The sequence below is a fragment of the Eulemur rufifrons genome, chromosome 12 (assembly GCF_041146395.1).
Source record: "Eulemur rufifrons isolate Redbay chromosome 12, OSU_ERuf_1, whole genome shotgun sequence".
Classification (NCBI taxonomy): domain Eukaryota; kingdom Metazoa; phylum Chordata; class Mammalia; order Primates; family Lemuridae; genus Eulemur; species Eulemur rufifrons.
The window spans coordinates 7,623,171-7,639,834 of NC_090994.1; the positions used below are offsets into that span (position 1 = coordinate 7,623,171).

At 45.3% G+C, this 16,664-nt stretch overlaps 1 protein-coding gene across 1 annotated transcript; it reads left to right on the plus strand.

Annotated features, from left to right (window-relative positions):
* Positions 1-1,785: 1,785 nt before the first annotated feature.
* On the plus strand, positions 1,786-11,074 carry STC1 (stanniocalcin 1). Its single transcript, XM_069485129.1, has 4 exons — positions 1,786-1,925; positions 3,932-4,074; positions 4,727-4,938; positions 10,774-11,074. Exons 1-4 carry the CDS (start codon positions 1,808-1,810, stop codon positions 11,042-11,044), a joined length of 744 nt encoding a protein of 247 aa, XP_069341230.1. The 5' UTR covers positions 1,786-1,807; the 3' UTR covers positions 11,045-11,074.
* Positions 11,075-16,664: the final 5,590 nt, after the last annotated feature.

Genomic DNA, 16,664 nt, shown 5'->3' on the forward strand with positions numbered 1-16,664 from the left:
TTGGTTCTAAAGAACGACCATGCTTTCCAAGCAACCCTGTTTTGCAAGTTTTGGGCTATCATCACCCCCCAGACCCACTATGCCCACGCATATACAGCCAATTCTTGGTTTGGTTTGTGCTTAATAGAGTTGGCACTCTAACTTTTGTTGAGGGTTTTAGGGTCCAGAGTGGAGCCGCTATTTCTTTGCAAGATCATCCTGCCTAAGTCTATATGAATCACCAATGGCCCTTTCTCATTTACTCCCCAAAAATTTTTTGAAGGTTTTAGGTTTTGTTGTTTAATCCCCTCACCTCACTCAGCCTCTTAAGGACTGCCTTCCTACCCACTAAGACATCTTTCTCCTGGGGATCATCAGCCTCCTTCACAAGCTAGGGACAAGCCTTAGTGTTGCCTACAGCTCACTTATAATGGGAGCTTCCATACTAGACATAATTTGTGATTCCACCATAATTTTCCCATTAAGTCTAGAGCTTATCAGTCTTCTCTCTCCTACACATTCTGGTCTTTCCCTACCCTCCTCCAATCCGCCCCCCCCCAATCCCCCAAGAAATGAACTGGTTTACCCAGCAGGTTTAGTCTTGCTTTGGCCAGCTTATTGTTTCAACGTGATTATGAAGTTGCTGGGCTTGAATACACAGTTTATTAATTTCCAGGCATTCACGATGTCTGCCCATCGCGTGTGGCGTGTGTAGGTGTGCATGAGTGTACCTATGGTAACTAACACTCCTGGAGTTTGCAATTCTGCTAACGACTGAAAAGATGGAGCCTAGGTTAATTCATGTTACTGAAGCAGCAAATCATTTTAGAGATATAAGGAATGCCAGAGTCCAACTGTGGCATTTTACAGATTTGGGAAAACAGAGTAAGGTAAAAAGGACTTGGCCAGGGTCGCAGGCTGAAAAATAGAAACTGGAGCCACAGCTTGGAGCTATTGTATCTCAGTCCACCCAAGGCTCATCTACTCACATAAATTCTTCCTCAAGGGCTCATATATGTGAGTGACAACTAAGGATGCTCATATACAACAAAAAATGCATCACAGACTTGTGAACATATATGCAGAAAAGATGTGGAGATACTGCATTTGCAGCTCACAATACGAAGAACAGAGAATGTGCAGAGTAAGACTGCTGTAATAGGTTAAATTCTAATCCAGAGAGATCACACCTCCCCACCCCGCCTATGCTATCTATTTCCCCCAAGTGGCTCATGAGAAAAAGGCAGATTTCAAGAAGCACCTTGGAGAGATTTTTATGAGATTTCTTTAGTTGGATCAATACAAAGTTACCCCTTCCATGAAAATAGCTTTCTCACACATCACTTCACACACAGCCCCCCTACAACACACACTCAACATTGGCAGCAGGTACTTTTAATTTGCTGGAAAATATTTCTAAGAAGTCAAAAAGCTTCAGCTGAATTGCGTGCCCTCCTATTGGCTAACCAGACCGGTTGCAGGACCTGATTGGTCCCTGATCCTGAGGACCGATAAGAAGGGCTATAAAATCCCTGGGTGCAGCTCTTGGGCCCCCAGTTTGCAAAAGCCAGAGGTGCAAGAAGCAGCGACTGCAGCAGCAACAGCAGCAGCAACAGCAGCGGCGGCGGCAGCAGTATCCTCCGCAGGAGCAGCAGCAACCAAAAAAAAAAAAAAAAAAATTCCTCATCAAATCCTCACCTAAGCTTTCTGTGTATCCAGATCCACATCTTCACTCAAGCCGGGAGAGGGAAAGAGGAAAGGGGGGGAGGAAAAAAAAAAAAAAAAAAGAAAAGAAAAGCCCAACAACTTAGCGGAAACTTCTCAGAGAATGCTCCAAAACTCAGCAGTGCTTCTGGTGTTGGTGATCAGTGTTTCTGCAACCCATGAGGCGGAGCAGAATGACTCTGTGAGCCCCAGGAAATCCCGGGTGGCAGCTCAGAACTCAGGTAAGCAGCAAATCCAGGACCGGTTTTCTCCCCCAAAGAGCTGTCCTCATTTGCCTCTCGATTTTGCAACTGTGTCTGTGACGGCTGATCTTGATAATAAATGTGCTTCATGCCTGATGGCAATAAACTGCCAGTGTAATCCAATAGCCTTAGGAAGTGGAGCTCCTTTGTTTAATAAATTGCATGCAACTAACGAAGAAGCTGGACGCTCTGCTGAGGGTATTTCATTGCATAAGCCTAGCCTGATTGCCTGAAATCTGGCACGTACCCTTTTGGGGGAGAGGGGGGGCGGGGGAAAGGCTTGAATGTTGGCATGCCTCGAAGCGCTCTCTTACACTTTCCAGAAGCTGATCTAAGGTGAGACATGGCTTGTCTGATGCTGTTCCTCTTCCTTCCCTCTCGAGACCCCAATAACTCGACTTCCCTCCCTCTTCAGACCGATTTTCGGAACCATAAGCCCTCAAGTCTGACAAATCCGGGGCGGATTCAGAGACAACCCTACACACAGCCCACCCCCAACACTGCTGCCTCTCCCCCCACTCCCGGCTCTCTCAGGCTCCATTCAGTCGTCCATGCAGCCCTGTGGCCAATAAGCCCCTTGAAAAAGAAATATTTGTGACATGTAGCAGCTGTTTCTCCAAGGGGAGGGTCTCACTCTCGTCCCGACTCTTGGAGCAGTTAATTGTGCATGATCTTGGCCTCTGAAGGAGAAGAGTCATTAGGAAGCCCGCATTGACACATCTGCCTCTTGACTTCTCAGGCTTCACTTGCTCCCCCTTCCATTACTGCCCTTCCTCTCCTCCAACTGTCAGCAAAGATGGGATCGCAGGTGTCAGAATGCTGCAGACATGCTCCCCTCGGAAGAGCACAGGTCCCTGCTGAGAGGAGGGCTTTTGCTTCACTTCCTTTTGTACTTAGTTGCTATAGAGATGCAGTGATTCACAAATCGAGCTTGCCTAAAACAATAGCAGCCCTAATGCATATTAAAACTGCTTAAAGCAAAGTTATAATTTGAACCCGTGGAAATATATAATTAGGGAAATGACTTGTAACATCCCAGAGGCTGCGGGTGGTGGGAGGGGGTGGGGAAGCCTAACCGAACCACGCTTTTGATCTCAGAGGAGAATCCTATGGCACGAAGGCTGCAGATCATTTCTTGCTGAGCTGCCTGCCAGAACATTCTCCCCCCCTCCTGTGGGAGAGAAATTACTTTTATGGGAGATCTTATCCAGAATGGAGAAAGCCTCATGCAAGTTCTTTGCGGTTTTCTTCCAGTCTTGCACAAGGGGTGACTTGGCCTTGTTATTCCACACCTGAGTTGGGTGTTTTTTGTTTTTTTTTTTTTTTAAGAAAGGCTTTTAATATGAAAGATTAAACACATCTGTAAGCACTGTCCTATAGTGGGGGGTTGGGTGAAACATGAATGGATCAGATTCCTTTCTGCGAATATGATGGTAAGTTAAAAGCCCCAAATCAGAAGGGTCTCCAAGTGGACTCCTGGCACATTCTTCTCTGCCATTTTGAGTGAAAGCCCATGCTCTTTCCACTCCAGAGTGCAGTTTTGGGGAGCTAGATGGATTCCCTGGCCCTCTCACCTCCTAAGCCTGACCACTGGGGCCACTGCCTTCTGCCTTTCCATGCTTGCAAGTGCCAAGCAGTGACCTTTAATGCTATAGAGCTGCTTGGAAGCACTGTGCATTTCACAGACTCCAACCTCGCTTTTGTATGTAATGGTGAAACCACAGAGAGAACATGTCAGAGGGAGAACCCCCTTGCCCCCCTTTCTGTCATACGCTCTGGCTCCTGTAAGCCAAAAGTCCTCCTGGTCTACCCCTTCTCTCTCATTCGAATGGGTCCATGTATTGCCCCCTCATGACAGCCTCCTAGTGTAAGTTCTTCTGATCCCTTGGTGTCCTTGAAATTGGCCTCTGCACCCACTTGATCCCACCCAGCTGCCCGCAGGTCAATCCTGTGTGACCTGGATTGGATGAATTTGTCTCTTCCAGCTGAAGTGGTTCGCTGCCTCAACAGTGCTCTGCAGGTCGGCTGTGGGGCTTTTGCATGCCTGGAAAACTCCACCTGCGACACAGATGGGATGTATGACATCTGTAAATCCTTCTTGTACAGCGCTGCTAAATTTGACACTCAGGTAATAAGAACTTGACCCCTGCTCAGGCTGGCTGCGTCAGACCATTGTTCTTAGGAACCAGTCCTGTAGGGAACCAGCCCTGCTCCTCAGCCTCCCCACTGTAAATTCCCATCTCAACATGTGCGTACACACACACACACACACACACACACGTGGCCAGGAAAGAGGTTCTAAGACTCTCCCCACCCAACTAATGCATCATCGTAAGGAGCTTATGGAGGCTCTCTTATATGGGGAGGAGGTAAAGATCCAAAAAGCTTTTCTTCTTCCAGAGGAAATTAAAATGTGCTTCTAACAAAGAAGTTCTTTCTGTATGACCTAGCATACCAGTTTGTGATCTGAATTCTGGAAGTCTCAATCCCAAGAACATAAAACCAGATTATGGCTATGTCTGCAGGGTGGTTGATTATGGTTCATCTCCTTTTCCCTCTAATTTCATTTCCTTTCCCTGAGCTCAATTCTCCAGGGAGTCTAAGGGAGGAGGGGCATTCTTTTTAATCCTTGGCCATGGCATGCAATCTTCTCATTGCAAGGATATGCAGATGGCCACGATACGGTGCCAAGGCGAGCCCCCTTAAATTCCCCAATGTTCCCCTGGCCTCTTTTGTCAGGTCGAGCTAAAGCCTTCCCTCCTATCCTCCCTCTTTGGCAGGGAAAAGCGTTTGTCAAAGAGAGCTTAAAGTGCATCGCCAACGGGGTCACCTCCAAGGTGTTCCTCGCCATTCGGAGATGCTCCACTTTCCAGAGGATGATCGCCGAGGTGCAGGAAGAGTGCTACAGCAAGCTGAACGTGTGCAGCATCGCCAAGCGGAACCCCGAAGCCATCACGGAGGTCGTCCAGCTGCCCAATCACTTCTCCAACAGGTATGAACTGAGTCTACTTTTCTGTCATCATCAGCACAGGGGGAGGGGAGATTGGCTGGCAGAGCCAGACTGGGAGAGAGGTTTAAATTGCCACAGTCACGCTCTTAATTTTAGCTTGCAGTCTTCCCAGCTTTTGCAGGAAAAATATGTTTGTGATTGGTTGTGACAGTTTAAGCAGCTTGGATTTTTTCCCCCCCACTGTTATAGGAAAAGTCTTTCCAATGCAGCTCATAGAAAGCTTCATCTCTGCATAGCAACCCCGGGTGCATTTTCATTGTCCGTTTCTTGCCACAAAACCTGAAGGGAACAGTGAAGTTTCTGGAAAGAGGCTTTTGAGACATCTGATTTGGCTGAAACCATGACTGTGCAGCAGTACAATTGGCTGTGATCAAAACTCTGGTCAAATGTCATAATGCAGACATTTTAAATCTGCACATATTTTGAACCAGTCCCAAGCGCAGTCAGAGATGTCACTGAGTATAGCCCAGAACAAGCCATCTCACTTCTCTGGAACTCAAGTTTTCTTTGTCAAGAGTGAAATGGCTGGACTGGAGTCGTCACAATGTTCCCTTCCAGGCCTTACGTTAGCCCATTCCACTAGTCCAAGATTTCCTAGAATGGTCTTCTAGTGGCCGCACATGTCACTTGCTCATCTTAGTATTCCAACATGACCCAAAGCCACTGAGCTAGTACAACAATATCTGAGCATCATGCCTTTCTGTCCCCTGGGGCTCACTGCCTTCCTCGGCCAGGGGTCAACTCCTAAACCATGAGAGGGCAGCATCATCAGTCCACATGCGTGGCCTGGGAAGGTCCCCAGCAAGGATGGGGCTGGCGTGGCAGGGGCAGTGCAGGCCAGTCAGGTTTAGTCTACTGTGACGCCCCTCACCTTAGAGCTGGACTCCCAGTCCTCAAGTTCTATTCTTTGACTCTCCCGCCAAACCTGCACGCATCCACAGTTGTCAGTCCTATGCATGTTAGCCCGACCACCTGAGAGTTAGAACAGACTTAATCAGGTTAGTTTCCTAGCCAGGTACCACCACTCTTCTTCCAACAGTGGCAAGTCTTTCTGGGGCTTATATGCGACTGAGTCATGTAGGTATATGCAACAAAAAACGAGCTCCTCCTTAGGGAAAGGTTAAGGTCCCTAACAGACAATTTGTAAAATTTGATTCACTCTTAACTGCCGGTGAGTGCCCCTCCAGAACCACGACTCAATTTACAAAAATCATTTCCCTGGTCCTATAGAAGTAGCATCATCATGGGGCTCTCATTTTCTCAGAACAAGACAATCAAATCCCACCATTTCTCTCAAGTGGCCTCTCTTTATATCAACCTCGGTTTTAAAATTCTCGTAAGAATATTCCTGCTGCATGGAGGGGATGGGGACAGGGAGGGGACACCTGACGAATTGCTGGAGACTCCCTTCACCATGAGGAAAAGGGATGCATTCTTAGACAGGGGCCAAGGACCAAGTATGGGTTTGTGTGGTAGTTGGAGGTGAGGGAGGAGTGTGTTAGCAAAGCTGCAGCTACTGGCTTAGATCCTTCCAGGATCCTGTGACAAATCATGGTAATATGGCATGTCACCAATTTTGGAGTCCGAACTCATCTCCCTATCTCGACTGAGGTAGCATCTTCCATTATGAAGGAAGAGGTCTCGTGGAAAGAATGAAACAGATACTAGACTGAAGAGCTCAACTTATCTCAGATGAGACTAATGAATTTTTTATCAGGGCATTATTCTTTTTAATAGGTGCTTTATTTTCAACACCTTAAGACGACTTTCTGAAGTGACCATTTTCTAATCTTCCTCTTTCATCTCAGGGGACTCATTAGGAAAGGTCAGTGGGGGAGGGGGGGAAAATGGCCAGCTCTTCAAGACCAGAATCTTCCATGCAGCCTTTCTCTAAGAATTTCACTTTGACTGCCTATTATTATTCCTGTTCAGGACTGTAGAGATTTCCGGTTCCACGCTGGGCTTGCTTTGCTCTATTTAAGCTCCTCCCCCTCCTGAAACATCCTGCTTTCCCAGCCTCTGCCCCACCATGGACACACGCGAGGTTGGTGCCAATTGGCACAGACTCGCAAAAGGAAGTAGTTACAGGTTCATTCCACCTTCCTGTGACTTATCTAGCGTGAGATTTGGGGCTGGGAGAATCCAAAAACCTGTGACTGGACCAGGAGCCAAAACGACAGGGTTTTCTACGACAGAAATGCACCTGGAAGAAAAAGGTAGCTGGAGAGTCTCCCCCAACGCCCACCCCCGCCTCAATTTGGAAACTGTTTTTGACCATGAGAGAAGCAGGCAAAATTGATCAGGCAGGGCGATGCAAGGCTTGGGAGCCAATTAGACCAATCCAGTTCCACAGTAGGAAAACTGACAAAGCTTCCAACTCTCTAGGGCATGGATAGGGAACAGGAAACAGAAGAATAATATTGATCAAGGGAAACAAAGGACTATTTATAAACCCTCACACAGAATGTTTCTAGGCAGTATGTGTGTATTTGGGTAAGCATGGCTGAAACAGTAGCTATGGAGAATATCTCATCTTATTCTTTACCAAGGGGGGGGAAAAAAAAAAAGTCAGGGCTGGAATTTTATAAGTGTGAAAAAAAAGAAACATACTTAAAAAGGTCCTCCCAGGCTGGGTGATCAGAACTCTCAGCCCACTGAGTCTTTGCAACACATCCCTTCCTACCTCCATAAAGATATAGAAAGGAATCTTCTTAAGTAATTCTAACTCCTTCTGCAAAGGAGGGGCTGTAAGCAGAGCAGGACTATTTTTTGTTAAATTGAGAAGGAAAATAGGTATTGAATTCCTAGGAACATAGGATATCATAGCTGGAGGTGACTGCAGAGGTTATCTAGATGAACTGCCTCGTTTAACTGATTAAAGAACAGAGGCTCAGAGACGAGTGACCCAGTGAAGGTCACACAGCTTGTGAATAACCGAGTTGGGCCCAGAACTCACAGGGCCTGGAGCCAAGCTATTTGATTTCTACTTCAAAAATGGCAGCCAGCAAAACCTGCGGGAAATATCCCTCATCTGAAAATAGAATACCAGGCACAAATGAATATATGTGCGCCATGATTAAATTTCTGTACATTGTCTCCTAAAAGAAAGGGCCTATCTCACCACTAGCTATAGTGCCAGTAAGAATTGGAACGAGAACGTGCTCAATAAATGTGGCAATGGCTAAGCCAACTTTGGCTCATGGAGACACAACCTTTTCAACAATCTACTGCACTTTAGTGACTTACAGCAAAGAGCTATCTCATTGACCAGCACAATCCCAGCAGGTAAATGCCAACTCCCCAGCCCTTAATGGAGAGGCACAGGGTTCACCTATTGCTCATACTGACAAACTGTTGAAATCAAGGCAGCCTGACAGTTTCCAGCCTTTGAGAAGCTCCTAATGGAACCTTGAACCTTTTTACATTCTAAGGAGCCCCCTCTTAGCCTGCTCTTGTTAACAAAGCTCCGTGCGGGGAGAAATAAGGGTAGACTGGTGGGGGGGTGTCTCTAAGAGCAGTCAGGCTGGCAAGGGACATCAAGAAATACCAAGATCAGGTATCATACCCGGGCCAGCAGAGAAAGTGACAGCAAAGAGAGGAGTCCTCAGAAAAAGAGAAGTGAGACCCTAAGGAAATGAATAGCCTACAGCTGCAAGGCTGGCTACAGAAGCTTAGTTTCCTTAAGGGTATCAGACTCCTTCATCCAGACAGGAGCTGTCAAGCCCTTCCAAGAAGGGACTTTAAATTCTTTGTATTTTTAAGGAAAGATCGTATTTTCCCAGCCCATTTTGGGGCCCATCTGGCATGAATAGCTCTTTCTAGAAGCGGAAGCGTTAATTTCTAAGTCATAAAGTCCTTATTGCAGGAGTAGGGGGTCAGAAACCTTATCCTGTAGGATCTAATCACCCTCTGAAATAGACACAGCAAGCCGGGGTGTCGGGGGGAGCCCCTAGCTGAGCCCCCGAGTTAGGAGATGCCTGGAGATCTGTTATATGTGGGTATGTAGATGCATGAAGCTGTTGGTACACAGTTATCTGTTCTCTACTTTTCCAAAACGGGTTTCCTCCCCATTTCCCCGTCCAAGTGAGATCTACTTTGATGCATGTACTTTTTAGTCCCCAACGATTAGAAGGTGTTCCTCTGTGCCAGAGAGTCCCGATTTTAACTACAACTGGCTCCAATTCCCCCTGGAGGGAGGGAAGGGTATCGCCAGGCCTGTGTCAGTGACCCCGACACTGCACTTGTCTTTCAGCCCCCGACTTCATTCTGCTCACCCACAGAAGGGTGACCGCTCTGCCTCATTACCCACGGTCCACCCGATTTATCATCCATCCTTGAAAGGACCTCCCTGGGGGGTTAAGTTATTCTGGAAAGATGTTTGATCCTGGGCTCTGTGCGGCGAGTTAAAAATAAACAGGTTTCTTTTCATAGAAGATCCTGTGGCCCCAGAGATCCTCGGGCTCCACTGAGGAAAGCGTCTCCCCACATAAATACTGCAGGTCACTGTCATTGGGAGAGTTTCTTATTAGTGAGCACAGAGCTAATGGGTTTTGACAACTGCCACCTCCAAATGGAGCAAATGCATCCCAGCCTAAATTGGAAAATACCTTAACTGTCTTCCCACAGAACAGGACAAGTGATTTCTACGCTATAAACATTAGACAGTTTAATCCTTTCTGAGCCATAAGGCTCACCAGCATTGATTGGGATGCTCAAAGAATTTGCTCCCAACAGGAAGGAAATTTATTCCAAACAAGAATTTTTTTATAAAATTTACCAGACCTACAGATAACGTTTACTTCTAGGAATCATGACTTATTTAAGAGAATCGGATTTTTAAGATTCCATTTCTTCAATGGCCACAAAATAAATCCACAAAGGTACAGCGAGCAGGCAATAGAGCCCGGTGACATCGGGCCAGAGTAGACACAAAAATTAAAGACACAAATCCCACCTCTGATAAGTTACAGTCAGGGAAACAAAACCATCGTGAAACCACCCAATGCTAGCCTGTCTGATGGTAACCAAATACATGAGACGTCCAAAATGGGAAAAGGCCAACAAAACCTACAACAGTGAGAGAGGCTTTGTGGAATTGCAGGCACATGAACCCTGAGGGACCACCATCTTTCCATTTAAGTATCCTCGTTGCCTGGCATTTGGCCTTCTGACTACCATATTTCTTTGGAGGAAAACTAGACATGAGAGGCAATCAATGGCCTTCATATCAAGGCCCGGCCCATAAGGGAGTTAGGTTTTATAGAAAAATGTGCAAGACACACAAGAGAAGGGACTTAGATGAAAGTTTTGTCCGAGGATGCACAGGTAACTGTGCACACACCACCAAGAAAAGGGAAAATTGCAAAAAAAAAAAAAAAAAAAAAAAAACATTAAAATAACAGTCTATGAATATGCAATGACCATTGATATCCATGTTGAGTGTTGGGCTCAACCCATTAGAAGTCACTCCACTTCTTCCACCTGTGTTTCTTCTCTACAAAGTGCAAGTTGAACTCGTCACTAAATGGTTTCTGTGTCCCTGCTAGCTCTACAGTTCTGTTTCTAAAGACTTTAGTCACTGTAGTCAGCCTACTTCTCCAGAGTGCGATCTAAATCTCCTGAATTCTAAACACAAAGACGGACCTATCATGCGTGGTGTAGAAAACCCAGGGCACAGATGCACTCGAGCTAAGGGGACACCGCATAGGGCTGAGGAAGCAAGAGCCACCACCTTCAGCTGATGAACTAGTTATGTTTGCACGGTCCGGCCTGGCTCTCACTTAATGAGGGTCACATGCGCTCTCTTTCCCGATGCAGATACTATAACAGACTGGTCCGAAGCCTATTGGAATGTGACGAAGACACAGTCAGCACAATCAGAGACAGCCTGATGGAGAAGATCGGGCCCAACATGGCCAGCCTCTTCCACATCCTGCAGACGGACCACTGTGCCCAGACACACGCGCGTGCCGACTTCAACAGGAGGCGCACCAGTGAGCCGCAGAAGCTGAAAGTCCTCCTCAGGAACCTCCGAGGTGAGGGGGACTCTCCCTCCCACATCAAACGCACGTCCCAGGAGAGTGCATAACCAGGGAGAGGTATTCACCACACCTCACCAAACTAGTCTCATTTTAGTGGTGTCGACACACACCAACGTTGAGTTGTACTGTGCCTGGTTTGATTTTTTTTTTTTTAAAGTAGTTCCTATTTTCTATCCCCCCCTTAAAGAAAATTGCATGAAACTAGGGTTCTGTAATCAATATCCCAACATTCTACAATGGCAGCATTTCCCACCAACAGAATACATGTGATCATTCTGCCTCTCCTCAGGAGAGAGCACCCCGCCCCACCCCTTCCATCACCTTCCTCTGCCATGTCTTATCCCAGCTCCCCTCAAATGACCCTCAAAACACAAAACATTAAACGTAACTCCCCAGTCACTGTAATTTGAAGATGTGGAGCCCTTTTAGAATGGTTGCCCCAATAGCGATAGCCGATGAGAAACTTTATTTAAATGCATGTCTTAAATGCTCATAAAGATGTTAAATGGAATTCGTGTTATGAATCTGTGCTGGCCATGGACGAATATGAATGTCATGTTTGAATTCTTGATCTCTAATGAGCTAGTGTCTTAAGGTCTTGATCCTCCAGTATCTAATTTCCTTTCCGACACATTTACCAAATCGCTCGAGCCTGGCTCTCCAGACTCTGAGCCTACATCTTCTTGCATCTAATGAAAAACAAAAAGCTAACATCTTTACGTACTGTAACTGCTCAGAGCTTTAAAAGTATCTTTAACAATTGTCTTAAAACCAGAGAATCTTAAGGTCTAACTGTGGAATATAAATAGCTGAAAACTAATGTACTGTACATAAATTCCAGAGGACTCTGCTTAAACGAAGCAGTATATAATAACTTTATTGCATATAGATTTAGTTTTGTAACTTAGCTTTATTTTTCTTTTCCTGGGAATGGAATAACTATCTCACTTCCAGATATCCACATAAATGCTCCTTGTGGCCTTTTTTATAACTAAGGGGGTAGAAGTAGTTTTAACTCAACATCAAAACTTAAGATGGGCCTGTATTAGATAGGAAAAACCAACAGGTTTATCTGAAGGACCCCAGGCAAGATGTTAATCTCCCAGCCCACCTCAACCCAGAGGCTACTCTTGACTTAGACCCATCCTGAAAGAGCTCTGTCGCGTCCAACTGGGAATACTGGAACCAAAAAGAGCATCCTTTGGGCTTGGACCACTCACAGCATTGAAGAGGCTGACTATAAACCTTGAGAAGTGGCAGTTCTCAACTCGCCACCTCTCATCCGTGCCTGGTACTCCGGCAGATGATGACAGGGTGGGAGACTTTCCATTCAATCAATCGGGAACAAGTCAACCAGCCTTTGGGTCTTGAGTCCGGGGGACTTAGGGCTGAGGGAATATGAATAACCCTGGGCTGTCCAGCCTTAATAGACTCCTCTTACATTTTTGTCCTGTAGCACGCTGCCTGCCAAAGTAGTCCTGGCAGCTGGACCATCTCTGTAGGATCATTTAAAAAAAGAAAAAAGAAAAAAAAAAAAAAGAAAGAAAGAAAGAGGGGGAAGAGCTGGTGGTTTGATCATTTCTGCCGTGATGTTTACAAGATGGCAACCACCAAAGCCAAATGATTAACCTATCTATGAACAACAGTAGTTTCTCAGGGTCACTGTCCTTGAACCCAACAGTCCCCTATGATCGTCACTGCCCACCAAAGGTCAATGTCAAGAGAAGAAGAGGGAGGAGGGGTAGGACTGCAGGGGCCACTCCAAACTCGCTTAGGTAGAAACTATTGGTGCTTGACTCTCACTAGGCTAAACTCAAGACTTGCCCCCAACAAGTGATAGGAATCCTGGTGGGAGGAGGGCGGGCACATCTCCAGGAAAGTGAAAAGCAATACAACTTTACCATAAAGCCTTTAAAACCAGTAACGTGCTGCTCAAGGACCAAGAGCTGTCGCAGCAGACCCCGCAGCAGCAGCAGCACAAAACGTGGCTGCCCTTGTTCCCACACAGCCTCCAAGCATGCTGACATCAGATCGTTAAGGGCATTTTTATACTCAGAACTGTCCCATCCCCAGGTCCCCAAACGTATGGACACTGCCTTAGCCTCTTGGAAATCAGGTAGACCACATTTCTAAGTTAGACTCTCTCCCTCCCTCCCTCCCACACCTCCCCCCCTTCCCAGGCAAGGCTGACTTCTCTGAACCAGAAAAGCTATTAAAGTTTGTGTGTTGTGTCCATTTCGCAAACCCACCAAGCCAGGACCCCACCCCCCAAACGCGACGAGTAGTTCATGAGTATTCCTAGCAAACTCTTTTCTTTCCATCCGGTAGATTTTCTTTTGCTGTCATCTCTTCAAACCGTGGTACCCGCCTTTTCTCCCCACGATGGTATTTATATATGTATCTACAATACATGTATCTACAACATACAGAAAAGCAGTTCTCACAATGTTGCTAGTTTTTTGCTCCTCTGTCCCCTGCCCTCCTCTCCTCCCCCTCCCCCAACTCATCCCTTAAACGTCCAAAGCTTCATCTCGTGTTTGCTGCAGAGTGATTCGGGGGCTGATCTAGACCACAGTTTGCATGATTCTTTCTCTCTTGTGATTTGGTTGCACTTTAGACATTTTTGTGCCATTATATTTGCATTATGTATTTATAATTTAAATGATATTTAGGTTTTTGGCTGAGTACTGGAATAAACAGTGAGCATATCTGGTATATGTCATTATTTATTGTTAAATTACATTTTTAAGCTCCATGTGCATATAAAGGGTATGAAACATATCATGGTTAATGACAGATGCAAGTTATTTTATTTGCTTATTTTTATAATTAAAGATGCCATAGCATAATATGAAGCCTTTGGTGAATTCCTTCTAAGATAAAAAAAATAATAAAGTGTTACACGTTTTATTGGTTTCCCCCCATGTCTTTCATTGTTATTCTTTAAATAACTTCTTGAATGGGAATTTCTGAACATAGCCCACTAGTCACTAATTGTTGGTATGTATGTGAATATGATTTGAAAATCACATTTTCCTTATTTCTTTAAAACCATTCAGTGGCTCCCATTAATATCCCAAAGCTTTTTGGCGGCAGGCTGTTCAGATCTCCCTAGACTGAACTTTCTCCCTGGACAGCGACCTCTATACTCCAGCCACACAGGCAGCCCCGAGAAGAACTGTGCTTCTCCCTTCCAGATCTTTATCGATGATCCCTTCTCACTTTTTGGAAGATCTTTTCCTCCACCCTTTGCCTAGACTGGAAGCCCCTGGGGGCAGGGAGAGCGCTTGGTCACCTGTTATGTCCCAGCACGAAAATAGCACCCTCGATACTTTAAAATGTAAGAGAGAAGAAAGACAACGCCATCGGCATGACAAGGGAGGCAGATAGCTCTGCAGTTATGACAATTTCTGGGATTTGAATTCTGCCTCTGTCGCTTATCAGCTGCATGGTATCAGATGAGTTACTTAATGTCAAAACACATCAGTTTCTTCCTCTGCAAGATGAGAATAGTGAGGGGGATCTCAGAGCTGTTGTAAGGTGATAAAGTGCACCCCAATAAACAGTTGTGCTCAATAGGGTCAGCTGCTGTCATCACAAGTAGAAGGGATGAGAGCACAAACTACCCCCCCATCTCAGAAAATGGTAAAAGGATTCTCAACAGAATGACAGTCAGCTGGGTCTTGAAGGATGGGTGGAGTTTCAGGCATAGAAAAATGGGAACTTCTGTGGTGTGAGTCCCCCTCTCCCAAGAGAAACCTTATGTAACTTTTTTAATTAGTGGATTTTCCCATTTTTAAAAGCCAAATGGAGGCATTTTCCTCCATTTCATTCCTTTCTAGCTCCAAATTGCATTCAGATATGCGATCTAAGTTCAGATATGCACAGAACAGCTAACAAATAGAAAAATTGTTAAAGGCCAAAAATATGTTGCCTTTGCTTCACTCTGACCTGGCCAAGGGGGGGAAAAAAGTACATTTTATTATTTTTCTTCATGGTCAGTTATTCTTCTATCAATATTGATTTATACACAGAGGTTTGTATGCCAGGATATAGTGTTAATGCATGTATACCTGGCATTTCTGTGAACTCAGTTCAAATCCCAGTTCCTCAACTATCTCTATAGCCTTGAGCCAAGTGTCTGACATCTTCATATCTTAGTTTTTTCATTTACAAGAATACCCCTGTGAAATGGAGACAAATAAGTCTTTCCTCCAAGGGTAACCGAGAATTAAATGTTCTATATAAAGCACTTAAAATGGTGTTCAGCATATAGCAAGCACCCTCACAATAGTATTTATTGAGGGCTCAACAAATGTAAACTGTCACCATTTAACACTAATGGTGTCACCACCACTTAGAGTCTACTCGTACTCTCAATGTGAGTCTTGAGGTACCATTTTGGATAAAGGATGTTTTTCTTGCCTTTTTACCTTTTGTAGATTTTGCAGATTGCCATTTGTTTAATCAAGATTTTATGAATTTGAATTACAAAACATTGCAACCTACAAAAAAGGTAAACTATACTCTGATGAACACCTGCATCCCACCCCTCAAGCTTAAGAAATGAAATAGCACAGGTGTAACAGTGTCCTGTGCATGCCTCCCTCAACCTGTTCACAGTCCATGAATTTAAAACGTTTTGAAAAACCATGGCTCTAGAATGATAGGATTTCTCCAAGTATTGAAATGTGTTTTTAAAATTTCTATCATCTTTTCCAAAAAGATAACAGAATGGCTTACGAGCCTGGGGTACGAGAGAAAAGGTCATGGCATCCCTCCTGTGGGGTCCACATGAATGGCCTAAAAACCATCCCATTGCTCCTCAATCAGTGCATCTCAGATTTCCTACGCACACAAATCACCTGGGAATCTTGTTACGATGATTGAGTATGTCTGGGTGAGCCCCCAGGGTCTGCATTTCTAAAGTGCTCCCAGGTGATGCCGATGCTATTGCTCCACGGAGGATGCTTTGAGCCGCAAGGTCTCAGTCCCTCCATCTTAGAGACCTTCTCACCGCCACTACAGAGACGTTGCTGAAGTACAAGAATAATTTCCCATTCTTGCTTTAGTAGCTCTCACTGCTTAGAAGAAAAAAAAAAAAAAAAGTCAAGCCTCTTGAAGTTTAAAGCCCTCAAAATAGGGGTCCCTTCATTCTACCACGCACTCTAGGTTCTGGTGATGCTAACTTATTCCCTCAAAGACATGGTGACTCTTTCTGACTCTTTATTTTTGCATATTACCTTCACATATTTCTAAGTTCCTTCTAAGGAATTTCTTCTAATGAACAGCCATCTAACGCAAGCTCTTTTTTATTTGCCAAAGCCTGTTTCACCTTCTGGAAGCCTTCCTCAGCACAGCCAAACATGTAGCAAATTGCACTGATGGCTGCTTGCAAGAAGCAGAGGACTTCATCATCCCTGCGGTTCCCAGCACTTAACACAAGCCTGGCAGGTAGTAAGCATTTGTGAGTGCAAGGAAGGAAGGAGGGCATTCTCTCCTCTACCACCTAATCCATGATTTTCCCTCCCATAGGGGGCTCAGACCCTAGCCCCAATAGCAAGGTGCGCTGGGGAATGAAAGCCATGTTGCCATGGCAGGGAGAGAAACTAATTGTCATTTCAGGTCCCCTTCAGTATGCCAGCTATAGCCACACTACATAATACA